Raw genomic sequence first — 18,176 nt, 5'->3', positions numbered from 1 at the left:
GTAGTCAAGAGCTCTTTCCAGATGTAATTATTTATGTTATGCAGATGATGGTGTGATGCTTCTTGCCTTTCCCATCTCCCTTCTGTACCTTTTCTAAACCATTACTCTTTGTTCCATCCTCTGGGGACCATCAGCATCTGTCATCAGATGTGATTACGAGGGGCATGGCTCATCTGGAAGATCAGTAACTGCAGAAGATTTTAATATTAATTTTTCAAGATTATTCACTTTTATATAATGACAGAAAATTTTCTCTCCTGGGTTCTTTTAAATATGATGATCCCCAACCATGACATCATTTTTAGAATCCTAGAATGCTATAACTTATGAGAAATTGCTAGGCAAATTCAGTCTATCCAAAAGAGAAGCATTTAAATCCTTGCTTACATAAAAATGGAAAATACAGCTACCAACCTTAATGGTACATCCCAGTTTACTTCTTAACTAAGCTGCAATGATTTCTAAGAGAGTTCTGGCTCTGTTACTTGAGAAGAACACTGAGCACTTAGTAGGAAACCGAGGTATAAGCTTCTTCTGTTCTCTTTTTAGTTTACTGAAGAGATTATAAAATACTTTTCCCTTGTTGAGCATAAGTGTCTGTAAAGATTCATTATTTTACCCTATGCAAAAACTAACTTTAGGTTTTACAAAAAGTTGTACAGGACTAATTAGACAGATATGATGCATCCCTCACTGTCTCTAAAGGTTTCTAACACTGTTGCTTTCCAGAAATTGGCATAAGGCAGCTGTCAGAAGCATCAATAAGTTATCAGACATTTCTCTAACTAATAGATATTGAAGAAATTGACTGTATAGAACCCAGGTTTCTATACCAGGTATTTTCATCACCGGGTAAAAATATAATTTGAAATATGTTTTTAAAAAAACTTTAAAAAGCAAGCAGTATTTTATCAGGTGAAGAGTACATTCTTCCATTATATGGATTGTAAGATTTTTGTCTATTTAGAATTTTATCTTGCAAGCGCTGTTATTCTAGTTACTTAATAAAATCTTTTAAATTGTGGTCAACTTTTAGGGAATTGTCATTCAATTTGTGAATTTTTCAGACTTCTTAACTACCTCTCGTGGTATATTTTTTGCAAACTGCCATTTAGCAGCTTTACTGTTTGTAGTCGTCAGCATACTTGTGGCTACAATTGTACTTCAGTAACTTTTTGCATATCCATTGGAACAGTGACTGAAGCAAATATTAAGATTTTTTTGGAGAATTACAGGAGGGAATTCTAATTGACATCCATTGTTGTTTTGGTAACCTACTCGGCTACAGTGTGACAAATGCTATAATACAGTAATTTATAAAGTACCATAGGAACACAGAGAAGGAAGCATCTAAGTGCAAAGGGGAGAGTAGGGTAGAGAAGAACAGAAAACATCACAGAGAAGGACAAATAAGAATTCACTAGAAGGACTAAGAGAAGAAAGAGGAAGGAGGCACCAAGAACTTAAAGAACTTGGCATATAATTGGTATTTCTGCATGACTAGGACCTGGGGTATATGGAAGAAATGGTAGAAAATGATGTTGAAAGGGATGCCAAGGACCTTATGCACTCTGATGTTATGTTGGGTTTACTTTGTTGATAGTGAGTTTAAACAGGAGCCATATTATCACATTTGCAGTTCAAAAGAATGACGGTACGTATCCATCCCTTATAAGATAGACTGAAGGTCAAAAGCCTGGAGTTAGAGAAAATAGTTAAAAGCTTCTGGTATTGTGCAAAATTATAGTGAATTGAATTGCCAGGTTATATCAATAGAGTTGAGAGAGTGGCTTGAGAGATCTTCTTTTTTACCTTAAAAAATAACATTTATTAGATTTTTTAATACAGAGAGATATAAAGAAGAAAACAAAACAAAAAATGAGCTATAATCTCCTTGCCCAGTGGTTCCTGCTGACATATTCTAGAAATTAAAGATGCATATATATTACATAATATATATAAAATAAAAATTCAAATTCAAACAAAAAACACAGAAGGAAAAGCCACTCTCCCCTCTCTTCTTAGTATAACGTTAATATTATGATCCTTTAAAAAATATATATTATACATATAATATATACATAATATAATATATATTATATAGCTACATGTGATTATAATATATGTAAGAGACATGTGAGGTCAAAAATCAGTAAGATTTATACAAGAGAAATGAAAGCATATGTTCTTACCCAGATTTACACAAATCATAGCAGCTTTATTTGTAATGGCCACGAATTGTCAGTATCCCAAATGCCCATCAACAGGTGAATGGATAAACTAATTAAGCATATCTTTACAGTGAATACTACCCAGCAGTAAAAAGAATGAACTGATACTGCAACAACACGTATGAATCTCAAAATAGTTAATGCTGAGTGAAAGAAGCCAGATTTTTTTGAAGTACATACTATATGATTACATTTATATAAAATCCTAGAAAATGCAAACTAATCTATAGGCACAGAGGGTCTCTCTTGCAGTACAACCATCTGCACGTGCAAGTTTCACAGAGCCCTCTTTGTATTACCCTGTGGGAATTGGGGCTCATAACTGACACAGTGTTGATACTCTGGCTACTGTTACTCCTCTGAGTAATAAACTGTCTTTCATCTATGACCTAGATGTCTCATGTCTTCTTCCTCAAGCATCCAGGCTTGTTAGCTTACAAGTAGGATAAAATATCAGATCCTTCACGGCTCTTGACAATGAAATACCATTATACCCATACCTAAAAAAATTAAAAGGAATGGCAATGCCAAGTGTTAGTGAGGATGTGATGCAATTGGAATTGTCATACATTGCTGCTGGGGGTATATTAATAAATTGGCATTACCACTTTGTAAAGCTGCTTGACAAGATCTGTTAAAGGTGTATAAAGCTATATGTTCATGTTACCTAAAACCTAGCGATTCCACTCCTGCATAGACTAGCCATCAAAAGTAAGTCCTTATATTCACCAAAAGACAAATATAAGAATGTTCATATCAGTTTTAGTTATAATACCCAAAAGCTGAAATTAATCCACATGTCCATCAACAGTCTTGATGAATTGTGTACAACAATGAAAAAGAACGTACTACTGCTATAGACAACATCATGGAGAGTGCATACTATATGAAGTATGTATATTTATATAAAGTTCAGAAAAACAGAAAAAACTATGGCACTTCTGTGGTGAAGAACTAAAGTAGTGGTTACCTTTGGTGGGAATATCAATTAAGGGAGCCTTCTATATCTTGATCTGAATGGTGGTTGCATGGGTGTATACATAGATAAAAATTTATTGAGCTAAATACTTAAGATTTATGTACACTATGTATATAAATTATACCTCAACTTAAAATACATATAAAGTATATATTTAAGCTCTTGTTTTTCTAAAAGGGTTTCCCTTTGTCTTTGGTTTAGAAATAGCAGTCCTAGGTGACATCACTAGATCTTTGAAGAAATACCTATTTTTAATGTTGATTAAAAATATCCAAATAACTTCAAGAACTGGATGCTTTACTTAAGGTGTCTCAGAAGTTTGTTCCTTTTTCTTGCAAATAGTATTCCATTGTACGTCTATACCTCATTTTATCTGTCCATTCACCAAGTTGATGGACATTGAGGTTTTTTCCATTTTTTAGCTATTGTGAATACTGCTGCTATGAACATTCTTGTGCCAGTCTTTGAATGGATATATATTTTCATTTCTCTTGAATAGATACCTAGGATTGGAATTGCTGGATCATAGGGTAAATTTATGTTTAACTTTTTAAGAAACTGCGAAACTGTTTTCCAAAGTGACTGCACCACCCACAGTGTCTGGAGACTTCTGTTTCTCCACCTCCCGTCTGCCATTTGTTATTGTCTTACCTCTTATTATGGTTATTCTAGCAGATATGAAATGCTGTCTTGTGGTTTTAATTTGCATTTTCCTAGTGACTAATGATGTTGAGCTTATTTTGTGTGTTTATTAGCTAATCATATATCTTCTTTGGTGAAATACCTATTTTTTATGGGCTGTCTGTCTTCCTATTATTGAGTTGTAAGAATTTGTTGTATATTCTGTATACAAATCCTTATTAGAGATGTGTTTGTAAAATATTTTCTCCCAGTCTGTTGTTTATCTTTTTGTTTTCTTATTGATGTATTTTGAAACACAAAATTTTTTTTAATTTTTATTCCTTTATTGAAGTATACTTGATTTACAATGTTTCAGGTGTACAGCAAGGTGTTTCAGTTATACGTATATATTTGTATGTATTCTCTTTCAGATTATTTTCCATTATAGGTTATTACAAGGTATTGAATACAGTACCCTGTGCTATACAGTAGGTCCTTGTTGGTTATCTATTTTATATATAGTAGCGTGTATCTGTTTATCCCAAATTCCAAATTTTTCCCTCCCCCCCCCTTTCCCCGTTGGTAACCATAAGTTTGTTTTCTATGTCTGTAAGTCTGTTTCTGTTTTGTAAATGAGTTCATTTGTATCGTTTTTTAGATTCCACATACAAGTGGTATCATCTGATATTTGTCTCTCTGACTTACTTCACTTAGTATGATAATCTCTAGGTCCTTCCATGTTGCTGCAAATGGCACTATTTCCTTCCTTTTTATGGCTAAGTTATATTCCATTGTATATATATATATATACCACATCTTCTTTATCCATTCATCTGAAACACAAAAAATTTGATGACATCAATTTATCAGATTTCTCTTCTGTGGACCATGCTTTTGGTGCCATTTTTTTTTATCATTTTAACAGAAAGTAAACTGTTTATATCAAGTATTATAAAACACTGATTTTTCTTTGTTATTGGAGTTTAACTCAAGTACTGAAAAGTACTTCCTTACATACTTAAATGCTTTCTTCCTTCTTCTTTTCCTTCTACCCTCCCTCATGTTAAAACATAAATAAGAGGGATAATATTAGTCTAAATTGTTATTCCGATAAACCTTAATCATTGATTAGTTTTTCATCTATCACAGTGGTCATCTCATAACACTGGCCTTTCTGGCTAGCAGAGATTTTTCAGATTCTTAAGCAGTACTGATCATGCTTCTTCAATAGATCTGTCCTGGAGAATAGGATTTTGTACTGTTGGAGGAGCACTTACTGACTATGTTGAACAAAATACGTCATCAGAGAATTATTTCTTGTCAATGTTGAATGTAATACAAACAGACCTGCTATTGCCTACAGGGCAAGTCATAGGTCAAGGAGTAGTTTGTATGGGAAACCATGTATCTGTATCTGTAACCGTGTTCTGTATCTGGAAACCATGGTTTCAGATCCTCACACAGAGGCAGGAAAGTAAACCAAATGACTCAATTATTTTCAAAATTTCATAGATTATAGGTTGAAAGTGTTTCCAGAATGTAGAAAGACAAAATTACTTTCACCTGCTAACTGTATAATGTGTGTAAATATTTGATAAGACCACAGTCTCTAGTAGCTTAAGTGATTAGATATGTAAATCAGTTTTTAAAGTAAATTGTATTAGCTCAGGAGGGTCCTCTCTTCTCATTTTAGCTCTAGATATATATGTTTTCCTTTACTTTCTAATGTACGTAGAAGTGGTTCCCCAAGCTGGGGGAAGATCAAATACTCCAATCTCCTTGGTGAACAGGAATGATTGAGGATTTCAAATATGAGATGAGTTTGAAATAGGGAAAAAAGTCAGTATATTTTACTTATTAAATTGTTCTAAGCATATGAATGAGGTTAGGGGGTGATGAATGCCAATAATAAAAGGCTTTGTTCAAACTCAGCTTTTAAATTTCCTTCTTTTTTAAACTTTATCTCAGTATGAGTGATATAATTATTTATTTTAGAGACCAATTAATGTTGAATGATGATATGAAAATACCATTTTCATCACATTTTTAAAAACCTAGGGCATTACTTGTTTAATTGGTCCTTGCTGTGTTATAGACTTCTCCCCACCTGGGGAAGAAAAGCATCCTCTTTAGCTTGAGCTTTGTGGCATCTTTACAGGACCACGTTTGTCACGACCAGGAAATTGTCAAGGAATTATATGAGTCTGATGCTGGATTGAACTCTGAAGAGTAAAACTGTCTATGTTGTTCCATACTTCTTGATTTTAAAGAGAATTGGAAAGCATGTGTGGCTTTTAAAACACTTTTACTTTCAGGGAATGGAGTCAGCACATATAAAATGTTTATGGTGATTTATTTTTTTAAATATTTTCTGAGATTTTAACTCACTACAATGTATTGAAGTAACATATGTAATGAAATTTTTTAAACAATCATGTACTTTTTATTGATTACTAAAATAGGTCTGATTGAATAAATATATTGGTCAATTAGATTTAGCTATATACCTTTAGCAACATAAAGATTCTTAAACAAGTGAAGTCTAAAGTTAATGTACCAATTAAAAGCTCCATATACCACAAATGAAAATAGTACTATTTACTGAAAACATAAAAACTTTTATCTTGAATGATGAAGTGATTAAAGGTGAGTTTTGGCAGTCTAGCATTAAAGGCTGGGTTTTTCCTGGAGCAGCTCGGTTTTCTGAATATAAATTTAGAAGTTTATGCACCTTTAAATTAAAATTGTAAAATATGAAAAAATAAAAACTGTCTTTTATTGTTTTCAAAATGTAAATCACTATTGCATATTTTTAAGCCTATTGTGTTGGAAGGAAGCAGAGAACCTTTGTGGACTTGTGGTTGCATAGCAGAAATTATCAGAGTAGGCTGTCTGTGGTCATCCTTGATGTCTTAAAATGAGATTGGCAATGAATTGGAGGGATATGGGAAGCAGGAAATGTTCGCTTACAACAGCTGTCCTCAGTGCTTTGTGTGAAAATGAAGAGTCTATCAGGGAAACATGCAAACAACAGAAGTCAGTTAAAATATAAACTTTCACCATCTGCTTCTTAATGTTTGGAGCTGCACAATTTCCTAAGAGAAGGATCTTAAGAATCAGGTAAATGCAAAATGGGAATCCTGGGGGATTTAAATGAATCCAATCGGAAACTGTAATAAAGATTTTACCAAAAAAAATGAAATCAGAAATGGGCTTTTCTGCAGTCAGAATGTTGGCTTTATGAATCAGGGGTGTAAGAACAGCAGAGTGGCTTCTTGCCCAGGCTGTAGCAAACATGAAGTATCATTCCAGGCTCCCTGCTCAGGTCAGCCAGAATGGCAGTTGTGCTACTAAAATCTGTTTGCATTAGTGGCAACTGATATAAGAAGAAACAATTTAAACTGATTCCAAACTCTATAATACAGAGTTGCCTCTGGAATGTTTTGTACCAAATGTCATCTGCTGGATTTCTTCCTGCCCACTTGTGTATTAAATTCAAAAAGTATGTCAGTTAAATGTTCTGTAAATGAGTCAGCTGTTCCAATCTGATGAAATCTCAGAAAAATATATGCTCCCTTTTTCCACTTCCCTCTTCCTTCTCTGAAAACAAGGATTTTTAATGACATAGATTTTATGGGCTTACTTTTTTAAAAGCATTTTCTTTTTACATAAAACTTTTTATTGTTGATTTGTTTTTCCTATTTCATCAGTTCACTTCAACTTACCTGATTAATTCTTATATTTGTATCTAGAAAGTGTTCATTAAATATTATAGTATTAATTTAATTTGACAGAATTATCTCAAAAAAATTGCCAGGACAATTTCACAGTAAGAGTAGCACTACAAGGCGGGAATATATGTGTCCCTATAGATCTGCCACCGGTGTTTGTATGGGATGATGATGTACAAGGCGTTGTTGTTATATCCACCTCCTTCATCCTTAGCTTTCAGATAACCCAGTGAGACAAAACCTAATTTGTTATTCATTGATTGTTTAAATATAGGCAAAACACAACGTGTATGTTAAATACAATTATTTAGTCATTAAATAGCACTTATTGAGCATATGCTATATATGCCAGGCACTCTTCTAAGCACTTAAGAATCATCAATAAACAAAACAAAGATTCTCACCCTCGTGGAACTTACATTCTCACCAGGGAAAGTAAAATAAAGAGAATAAATAAGTAATTTATATAGTATTCAATACAATAGAAAGTGATATGTGTTATAGAAAAACGTAAAGGATTAGTCAGTACCTGAAGAAAGATTTTATGAACATCATTGGAGCCAAGCATATTACCATAGCAATGTCTGTTAAACATTAAGCAGAGCACTGAGGAAGGTAAGGATAGAGCCAGACAGATTTCTAAATCTAAGTGGGACTAGCCTGGAATTTAGTTCTGTATTGAGCATTACGTGCAGGGCACTCTGATTTACTCTGAAGGAATGTAGTTATCAAAGATGAATCAGACATTGCCTTAGTTGCCCTCAAGAACCTACCATAATCTAGTAAGGGAAGACAGACAATGTAAACAATTAGCTGAATAACACAAGTTCTAATTAGCCATATATGTATGCGGTTGCTGAAAGGGAGAAGCAATTAATTCTGACTGGGGGATCTATCAGGGAAGCAGAAAAAGTGTAGCCTGAGCAAATTTTGACGATGAGTGAGATGTTTGACAAAGTATGACAAAGACTTTTTCTCAGAAATTGGCTTGCAAATGGAAAAGATTCATGGGACTACGCCGGAGAGTACAACTACGTACAATTAGTGAAACAAAGGCCACAGCGCATAGAATTTCAGGTCTCCTGGCTGATCTTTCCAATATTTGTCTGCTAAGTCTTTAAATACTGTATTTGAAGGGACAAGAATTTTGAAAATGATGAAGCAGAAAGAAACTGAAAATAAGACTAAGGAAAACAATTTAATAAGGAAAAGAGGCAGTAAAGAAATTATTTTGGATTATTTGATAAAATAGTGATAGATTCCGAGATCAGAGAAAAAGATATTATTGCCAAAGTAAGAAAAATAATGAATGTTTTAAGAGACTTAGGTAACGCTAACCATAACTCAATTGCAGTCCAGAATAAAGCAGTAGTTCCCCATTGGCTGGTTCAGAGCTATAGTGCTTGATATTGAATATCTCTGCTTTTCCTTAGTTCAATTTGCCTGTGAGTATTTGGACTTGTAAAGGAATGAACTGTTTTTCAGTTCGGTTATTGCAATATTTTTTCTTTTTCTTCTAATGTCATTTGTCTGAATTGAGAAATGTGCTGATTCCAAAATATATTTTACTACATTTCTTGGTTTTGTGAAAAAAAGCAATAGAACAACTGATGTTCATTTTTCTAGGAATTACTATGGTAAAGCTTAGTTTAGTAAAACTTGTTAAGTTCACAGTAGACATTTACATTTTATGAAAGCTGTCAGTAGCTCTTCATTGAATATAAGAAGTTGAACATGTGAAACGAAGGCTCTGCCAGAAGATTTTTTTAATACAAAGAAATTAAAATGGATTATGTAACTGTTATTTAATTTAAATCTGTACTCCAAGTATAGATCTCCCATAGTTTAATCTTTAAAAGATTCATAGACGGATATAACGTATAAAAAGAAAAGACTTTAGGCTTCTTTTTTTAACAAAGCTTTTTGCTCCACTTCATGTTGTGTATTTCTATATCATTCTGCCTACTGTTAATGAAATATATATTCTCTTTTTATTAAAACATATCAAACCATCTTAGTGTGTTAGCATATAGAACCATTTTAGTAAAAGTACCTTGCTAGAACCTTGCTTTAAAATCATATAATGTACCATTAATATTGCCATAATGATAACCAGAAATTTCTATCACTCATCCAGCTGTTAGTTTTTATTTGAATTTTGTTTTAATGTGAATAAAAGAAAATAAAAAATTCTCATTGTCATTGGTCTTTTCATATTACTCTTCAGTTTATCAGCTTAAAAAGTACCTTATAAGTATTTTTCTTATTAAAAAATAACAAATTTGGACTTTTGTTTGTTCTTTTGTTTCTTACTGCAGAAAATTTTGAAGTGAGATTTATTAGTCTGTGACATGCAGGGCACCTTACTATGCATTGGCAAGGCCTTTATTGCCCAAGTTTGATCACTGCTCTTTGAAGCCATAAAAAACAGAGAATTGAGGGAAAGTGACAAAGATGAAGAAGGAATGAAAAATAAGCCTTTTAAGAAAGAATTAGATTTGTTTAGGTTTAAAAGGAGAGGAGGGTACAATGCAGATAGTGCTCACTGGATTGAGAGTTAAGATAGCTGGTTTCCAGGCCTGGCTCTCCAGTGAATAAGTGAGTCACTGTAGATAAATGACTTCACTGTCTCCTAAACTGTAAAAGGAGGGGATCTGACTAGATTGGGGTCAGCTAGTATTTTAGGCTTTGCAGGCCATATGGTCTGTGTCGAAACTATTCAACTCTATGGTAAACAGCTATTTAAACAAAGAAGCAAGGCTGTGTTCCAGTAAAACTTTATGCGACAGGCCAGATTTCATCCACAGGCCATAGTTTGCTGACCTCTAGTCTAGATGGCCTTTAAAACTCCTTTTACATCTGCGTTCTGTGTTATTGCTTTATTATCAACATCACATAGTAAAAGAATTGCTGTTCAGTTATTTTCTATGCTATCTCAGCCAGGGGCTAGCCAGGAGACAGAAACCACACAGATATTTTAACAAAAGATGTTATATATAAAGAATTGTTAACTAGGTTTTAAAGAACTGAAAAGGTAAAAGAGAACACTGAGATTTCATGGACTTAGCAACTTCAGGAAGCAGCTACCACTTCTGAGCCTGTAAACGAGAAGAGGTTGGGATGATTAAACCATAGAAGCTTGGAGGAGAGGCCCCACAAAGCTGAAACAAACATCTCTGCGAAGGGGCCATGCTCAGCTGATGCTAATATTTCTGCGCTCCAAGGAGGGCTCTGTGGGGACAGGACTTCTGGGGGCTGCCCACCCCCCGCCTTTATTTTTTTGGTAGCTACACCCATATGGATAAAGAACCTAGCAAAAGAAAATAGACTTCGGTTAAAACAGGAGGGATTGTATGAAACATAAGAAAGAACTAATTCACAGAACCAAATTAGAACCAGTGGGGATGGTGTAATTGTCCCCAGTGTTTTTAAATAAGAGATTAGAAAGTTATCTATTCTGGATAGTTTTAATTTCAGAATGCAGAAATGGAGATTATCTTTTATTCTTCTGATATTTATTCTCTTCCTCTCTCTGGTGTGTCATGTGTCATTTGGCTTCCCTTTCTTGGTTTAAGTTCCCTGGACTAGCTTTCAAAGACTTTTATTTCCTTATAGAAACTATATGTATAATTTGGATAAATTCCTTTTGTGTGAGTTTCCAGTAGATCCAGGTAAATAAGACAATTGCAGTAATTGAAGGGTGAGGGGAATATACGTCCCTTGCACTTGTTCTTATTCTTTTCTCTCTTCCTCTCCCTGTCTTCAATTTTCTCCATCTTTTCTCTCTTTTTCAGCTCATGGAGCACTTTGTAACTGTCTTTGTGCCGGTTGTCATAGCCCTCTTTATGTTATTGTTGTGTCTTACCTTGACTGAGGATGTGGGCAATGCTTCATTGGAGCTCCGCAGCCAAGAGGGATCTCATTTTGCCTCCCTTCACCCACTCCAAATTGTCACAGAGGTAGACTAGCAATGAAGCCAGCGAGGGCACCAAGAACAGAGCCTGGCACACAGGAGTCTCTCAGTAAATAATTGTCATGGAATTACTGAACTAACCCCCAGCACAGTATCTTACATAGTTGGCAACAGTTTGAATTAATGGTTTAATTAATCACGTATGAGCTCTAAATAAACATTTTCTGACGGAAGTTTGGGGTTTTTTTTCTTTTTTGTTAAAAGCTTTTTGTCTTCAGCACTTCCTGATTCTTGATTTCTTCACTTTTTGATTCATTGTAAGTGGACTCAATAGCTCTCAGTATGTAGCAGTGCCATTTTACCCCCATCTTCTGCCATTTTCTCTTTCTCTTTCGTGGCTAGGTTAGGGGTTAAGGGATTTATAGATGCAGTGGGAAGCCACTGTTACTTGACTTTCATCTTCAGAGAGCAACAACATGTTCTTTGGAATTCATGGACATTGGCAGTTCCCTAAATGCTATTTGGCAATTCTACGTCCATTGCCCCAGGTGCCCGCCTTTCCATTATATACATATATATACACACATGTGAAAATTGTTTTCAGAATGTTTTCATATTTCACTCTTTACCGTGAATGGGAAATGTTGAAAATAGAGCTTCATGGTTCTTTTATAGCTTAATATAATTTGGAACAGATTTCTCCACTGATGTTGTTTATATAAATGGGATTTGTGACCCAAAAGAAGCAAAAACTAATAATCTTTGTTGTCAGGTACTAATGTGTTTGCCAACTTGTTGCTAGTATTGTCTATAAGCTCAGGCATTTGATAGTAGTGAAGGAGCCACAGACAACTCTGGACATGTTTTCCTGGCACATGTTCGAGACACTGATGAGGACTTTGAGTTGAGCAAATTCTCAGTAAATGTATCTGCTCTGATTCTGAAGTCTGGAGATACAGACTAACTGACAGTTTTCTAAACTTAGGTATTCTGACTAAACTCTTCTGTCTTATCAGCCACAAGCTCCACCCACTTGGAGGACCTCGCTTACCTGGATGAGCAGAGACATACACCCTTGAGAACTTCTCTTCGAATGCCAAGACAGAGCATGGCCGGTGCTCGCACACAACAGGATTTAAGAGGTTAGAACCACAAGAGGGCTTTGCATGGGGATGCCCAGGGGAAAATGGAAATGGGCAGTAGGCAAAAAGTTCCTTTGTTTCCAACTTCCACACCTATTTAAGCCTCCCTTAAGTGAGCATGTAACCAGTTCATTTCTGCTGAATCTAGAGAGAAAGATGAACACAAATATGTTGTACTCGTCATAGAAAGGCAGTGTAATTACCAACAGTTGGAAGCATTGATTCCTTGAAATTCTGAAAGAAAACAAGTGGAAAGGGCTGGGGTTGATGGGGGAAATAACCTTTTTAAGGTCCTGGATTTTAGAAGTAATTGTTGACCAATTTCAGCCCTAGCCCTGTTGCAGGTGAACTTGATGCTGCTAATTTGTTTCACTAGAGAATGCATTTCATTTACATTCTAGTGGCCATTTCTAGTGACATACAGTACTTTTATTTTCTTAGAATTTTAGTGCTTCTAGTCCTGTCCTGGCAACATCTAAACAACTTATCCTTTTCCCATTCAGACACCTGTTTCTTTACACCCTTTGTGCATGCTACATGCTTCTGCAGTCAGGAACCTGATGTTTTTGAAGACTTTTCATTTTGGTATAACCACAGTCTAGTTGAGAGGCCTATTATTGGTATCTCTGCTTGTGCCTCTTGTTTGTTCAAGTGAACCAAACTGTCTGTGATAGTCTTAACAGATGGTCTGCTTTCTCTAGTATCTAGTAATCCATAGTTGTACTACATCAGGTGCATTATTTATTTTATCTTATAGATTATTTGCATCTTTGCTTTGCTCTCCTCCTCACCCCTTGTCCTGTGCCCTACTCTAATCTGTGTAGTGCCACATGCATAACTCACACAGGAATGGACTCAAACATGCCTGCTGTCCATTCTGGAAGTCGTTATGCTGACCATTTTTCACTGATGGCTCGGCAACTAGGAGCATAAAATAATTAGTTGTATTGCTACAATTACCATACCTCCCATCAACAGTGGTGAGTTGATGGCCTCAGTCATGGTTTTAGTTCCCAATCCTATCCATCCTGCTTGCCGTTTCTTCAGTTAGCCACATCTTAGTTGCTTATCCCAGAAAGTGGAATTATGTCAAGTACTACTTTAGTGCTGCTATACTGATTATGTTCAAAGCCTGAATAAATTTATTCAAAGACCAACTAAATTATTTGTGCCATGACCAGAAGGCATAACCATAATAAAGAAGATTGGATACAACTGTTGATCTATATAGACCTTCAGATTTGATTGAAAATCCGCCACATTGGCATCACCTTGCATTGCATTACTGAAAAACATACTGACATTGTTGATTTTATTTTCTGCTTTGCTAGTCATTGAATAATGGATTTTATTAGTATAAAAACAAAATTAATGACAGATTTCAGCTGTGTATTTTTTTTTGTTTGTTTTTTTGTTTTGGCTGTGTTGGGTCTTCGTTTCTATACGAGGGCTTTCTCTATTTGCGGCAAGCAGGGGCCACTCTTCATCGCCGTGCGCGGGCCTCTCACTATCACGGCCTCTCCTGTTGCGGAGCACAGGCTCCAGACGCGCAGGCTCAGCAGTTGTGGCTCATGGGCCCAGTCACTCCGCGGCATGTGGGATCTTCCCAGACCAGGGCTCGAACCCGTGTCCCCTGCATTGGCAGGCAGATTCTCAACCACTGCGCCACCAGGGAAGCCCTCAGCTGTGCATTTTTGAGAACTCTTCGTGTTGGGTTTTATTGATACTTGATGACACATGTCTACTTCCAGTATCTAAAGATTTAGTAAGGTCTTCGACAGATACATTCTGGTGAGCTTGATGTTTACACATAGATATCAGCTGTGTATAGAACACAACGAAAATCTTTTCCATTTCACTGAGCTTCAGCCTAAACATTCAGTAAAACCGAAGTGCATCCAAAGATTTTTCCAAAGCATACCTAAATCTTTAGGATGCTCTCCACCTGAATAATGCATTCCTAACAAAACTAATTTCATATCCCTTGCAGATAGGGTTTCAACTTATTGCTTACATTAATACTTGAAGATGGAGTCTGTCCATTGATGAGTGTGCTATGGTATTAGTGTTTCAGTTCCTTAAAGTTGTCTTTTCTTTCAAGAAGTTTTCTTTTAGCAGTCCAAAGGGTTGGAACATGCCATCCAGTTGAGTGTATTAATCCATAAGAGACAGGGTGTTTACTAAGCGGTATTTTATCTTCTAAAATTAGCATACTTTAATTTAGAACTTTGAGGCCCTAGACAATAACCTTCCCTCAAAAACATGTTATCTTGATTACTATTTACAAATGAACTCTGTAGCTTGAACATTAACAAGAAAGGAAAGCAAACTTGGACAGATTTTCCTTGTGTTTCTGTAGACCTGTTTGGCAAGCCTTTATAATTTGTGGTTATTATATCCAAAACAGTACACTTTACTATGGAAACAGAATCATATTGTTTTCCTGGTATAATTTTAAAAAATCATGCCACATCATGTTTTCTACTTTTATTTTAAGGAACATACAAATTGCAGTCGTATTTCAGTTTTATATCTTCCGCTAACTCTGGTTATGATTGAAGTAAAACAACTTTACCCCAAAAAAGTAATAAAGTGATTGAAAACCTTTTTTAGTGTACATTAAGGTATCTCTTTCTACATTAGAGGTATATCTTTCTGTATTTTAAAGTATAACTCAAACAAGTCCTATGAAATAGTTTTTAAATCACAATTCCGGTTTTAAATGACCCTGGATCTTCAGAAGAAGGTAGTTTATGGTCATGTACACTGTAGTATATCCAGTGGGTACTAAATTAACTGACTGATTTCAAATACAGAGATTATCTGAAGTAAAATCACTTTAATATATGAAGAGATGACTAGCATTTATTGGGTGCTTCATACAGGCAGTCCTGCACTATTTTGTTCAGAGCAGTGGTTCTCAAACTTTTGGTCCCAGGAACTCTTTCCACCTTAAAAAATTATTGAGGACCCTAAAAAGCTTGTGTTATATGAGTTGTATTGATTGATATTTACCATATTAAATTAGAACTGATAAATTGTTAAAATACCTGTTCTTTTTTTTTTTTTTAATAGTAGACCCATTATGTGTTAATGTAAGCTCTGGAAAATTCCACCCTACCCTTGTGAGAGAATGAGAGTAGAAAAAGACAAATAATCTCTTAATATTATGAAAATAGTTTTGCCTTTGTGGACCCGCGAAAGTGTCTTGAGAAGCCCCAGGGGTCCCAAGATCACAGTAAGAAAGACTGGTTTAGAGGATACCATTGTAACTGAAGATAAGTTTTATGCCTTTAAGGATCACACAGCCTGTTTACAGAAATGTGGAAAAGTGTAGTTTGAGAGTTGGTTAGAAGTTATTCATGAACATGGTTTAATAGTACAGGCATAGTTCATTTAACAGTTATCTTAATAATAACTGCAATTGTTTGATCATAATAATAGTCTTTTGACTGCTGAAGCAGAAGTTGCTGAGGTAACCCATGAGCTACAGTTTGGATCTTCAAGTTGAGTATTAACATTAACATTTGCTTCATTAGTAAAAAGTCTTTTTTTTTTTTTTTTTTTTTTACTTCTCAAGACAGCTGTTTTGAACAACTGTTCTCCCCGAAATTGATGTTTCCAGATACCCAGCCCAACAGCGGGGAGGAGGTCACATAAGTGCACTGTCCAGGATCTTAGTGCAGCAAGTCAGTAAATTGCTAGCTGTCAACCATCCAAGAGCTTGAGCTCTAATGACAAAATAGTTACAGTAGATTGTGTCCTAATGCAGAGTATACAACTAGCTAACCTACTACATGTGCCTTTTAAGTCCCAAAGCCTAATGTCCTTGACAGATATTAATTTGAAATCTTAAAGTTTTTAACTCAAGTTTTTAAAATTATTTTCAGGGTCCATTTTTAATTTAATCACCTTGTGTAAATGTGGAGTCATGCTGTACCTGAAACCTCTCACTCTCTCTGACCACCTTAATGGAATCTCTTTTTACCCAGATAAAGACAGAAACTGTTTACTGTCCAGTAAAAGGGAAGAAGAGGATGTTGGTTTTTATGGATAAATATAATAAATCTGAAGAAAGAACATATAAATGGAACCAGGGGAAGTTAAAATACACAAAGCAAATCATAGCATAATGACTTTGAATAGTAGCTACTTGGGGTAAATTAACAACAGATTATTATTGATAAGACTCTGGAACCTGCCTGATATGAAATCATAATCACACTATTCTGCTTAAAGAGATTATACATTCCTAATTAAAACTTCATTTCTCATTACGTGTTGGTTTCCTTAGGACTTTTACTAAATCCCATTACATAGATGGCCATTCACAGGCATTGGATTTAGTTAATAGCTGCTTTAATAGATACTAGGTTGGGGGCGTATGTGCAAATGATGGTCTGACTCATTGGCAGAACTGATGTGAAATTGACCCTGACACAGTTAACTTGGCTTTGTCAAAGAAAAAAATTGAATTTTTATCAAATAAAATCAGTGTTTCATGCCATTTGTGAGTCCCCTACTTTTCCAAAACAATGAATCCTTTCTGAAGATGGCTAAGATGTATGTCATGAAGCTAATAATCTTGCATTAGCCTACTGAGTCACACATCCCTGAGGTTGCTTAGTCATCTTGATCATTGCCTGGCTAGCTCTCACATTTACAAGGGAATATTTCCATCAGTCTTTTCTATCTCATTGTTTTATTTTTACAAGATTAAATTTCTTTCTTTTTAGGTAAATGGAAAATCCAGAAATAAAGTTGCATGCACATAACTGCCTATATATAAATATTAGGGTAGATTGTAAGCTTTAGTTGTATGAGATGATCCTCTCACCCCCAACCAGCTCTTTTGCAAAGTACCCTGAAATTTGAAAATGCAGTACTCAAACTGGATGTCTTTGTCTGCTAGAAACTGATTTATACTTTTTGGAGTAGTCTAGCTGTAGTTTTTTAAAGCAGATCACTACTTGTTAAAGTAGCTCCAGATCAGTACACAGATCTGGTTTTTATATAAACCAGCTTTAGTTGGTAAATTCTGTCTTAAAATTTGAAAGCCCAAACAGTGGCTAATATACAACAAAGTTCCCCCACGAGACCTGAAAGGGAAAATTAGCCTTTGGGAAAGAGAAGAGTCTATAAACCATTTAATCTTCTAACAGGGCACGTATTGACCTCTTGCATTAAATAACACACTACTTAGAGAAAGGCTGTGGAGTAACATGAAAGAAATTCTAATCATGATATCTAGTTCTGCAGGAATAAATCACTGAAAATATTTTTAAATGCCTTAAGTGCAATAAAGAAAAATAACCGTTAAGCCATTTTTATGTTTTGATCTAAATTAGATTTAAAGAATAGCTTCCCAGTTAATCTTTCTATCATTATTTTCTCCAAAAGTGACTAAATCTTATTAAACTAACCATAATGCCAGTAAATTTATTTAGGTAACACTTTGTAAAACTTTTTTGATTCAGTAAAATGATCTAAGCGTTCCAATCTTGCAGTATGTAATAAAAGATTTTTTATGTAATAACTTCCCCAGATACTAATAAAATA

General features: G+C 35.0%; 1 protein-coding gene across 8 annotated transcripts in view; it reads left to right on the top strand.

The window, feature by feature from the left end:
- The window catches only part of TANC2 (tetratricopeptide repeat, ankyrin repeat and coiled-coil containing 2), a 364,796-nt gene that overhangs the window by 230,949 nt on the left and 115,671 nt on the right, over positions 1-18,176 (top strand). For 7 of the 8 annotated variants that reach the window (XM_068530956.1, XM_068530955.1, XM_068530954.1 and 4 more), the window contains one exon: positions 12,492-12,617. In XM_068530956.1, the coding sequence (XP_068387057.1) occupies positions 12,492-12,617 (126 nt within the window). Of the gene's footprint in view, positions 1-6,821; positions 6,952-12,491; positions 12,618-18,176 lie in introns of those variants that run through there. The other variant, XM_068530959.1, reaches the window with a different exon arrangement.

Source organism: Eschrichtius robustus, chromosome 20 (assembly GCF_028021215.1).
Source record: "Eschrichtius robustus isolate mEscRob2 chromosome 20, mEscRob2.pri, whole genome shotgun sequence".
NCBI lineage: Eukaryota > Metazoa > Chordata > Mammalia > Artiodactyla > Eschrichtiidae > Eschrichtius > Eschrichtius robustus.
The sequence above is the reverse complement of the archived record's forward strand: the minus strand, read 5'-3'. Positions and strand labels throughout refer to the sequence as shown.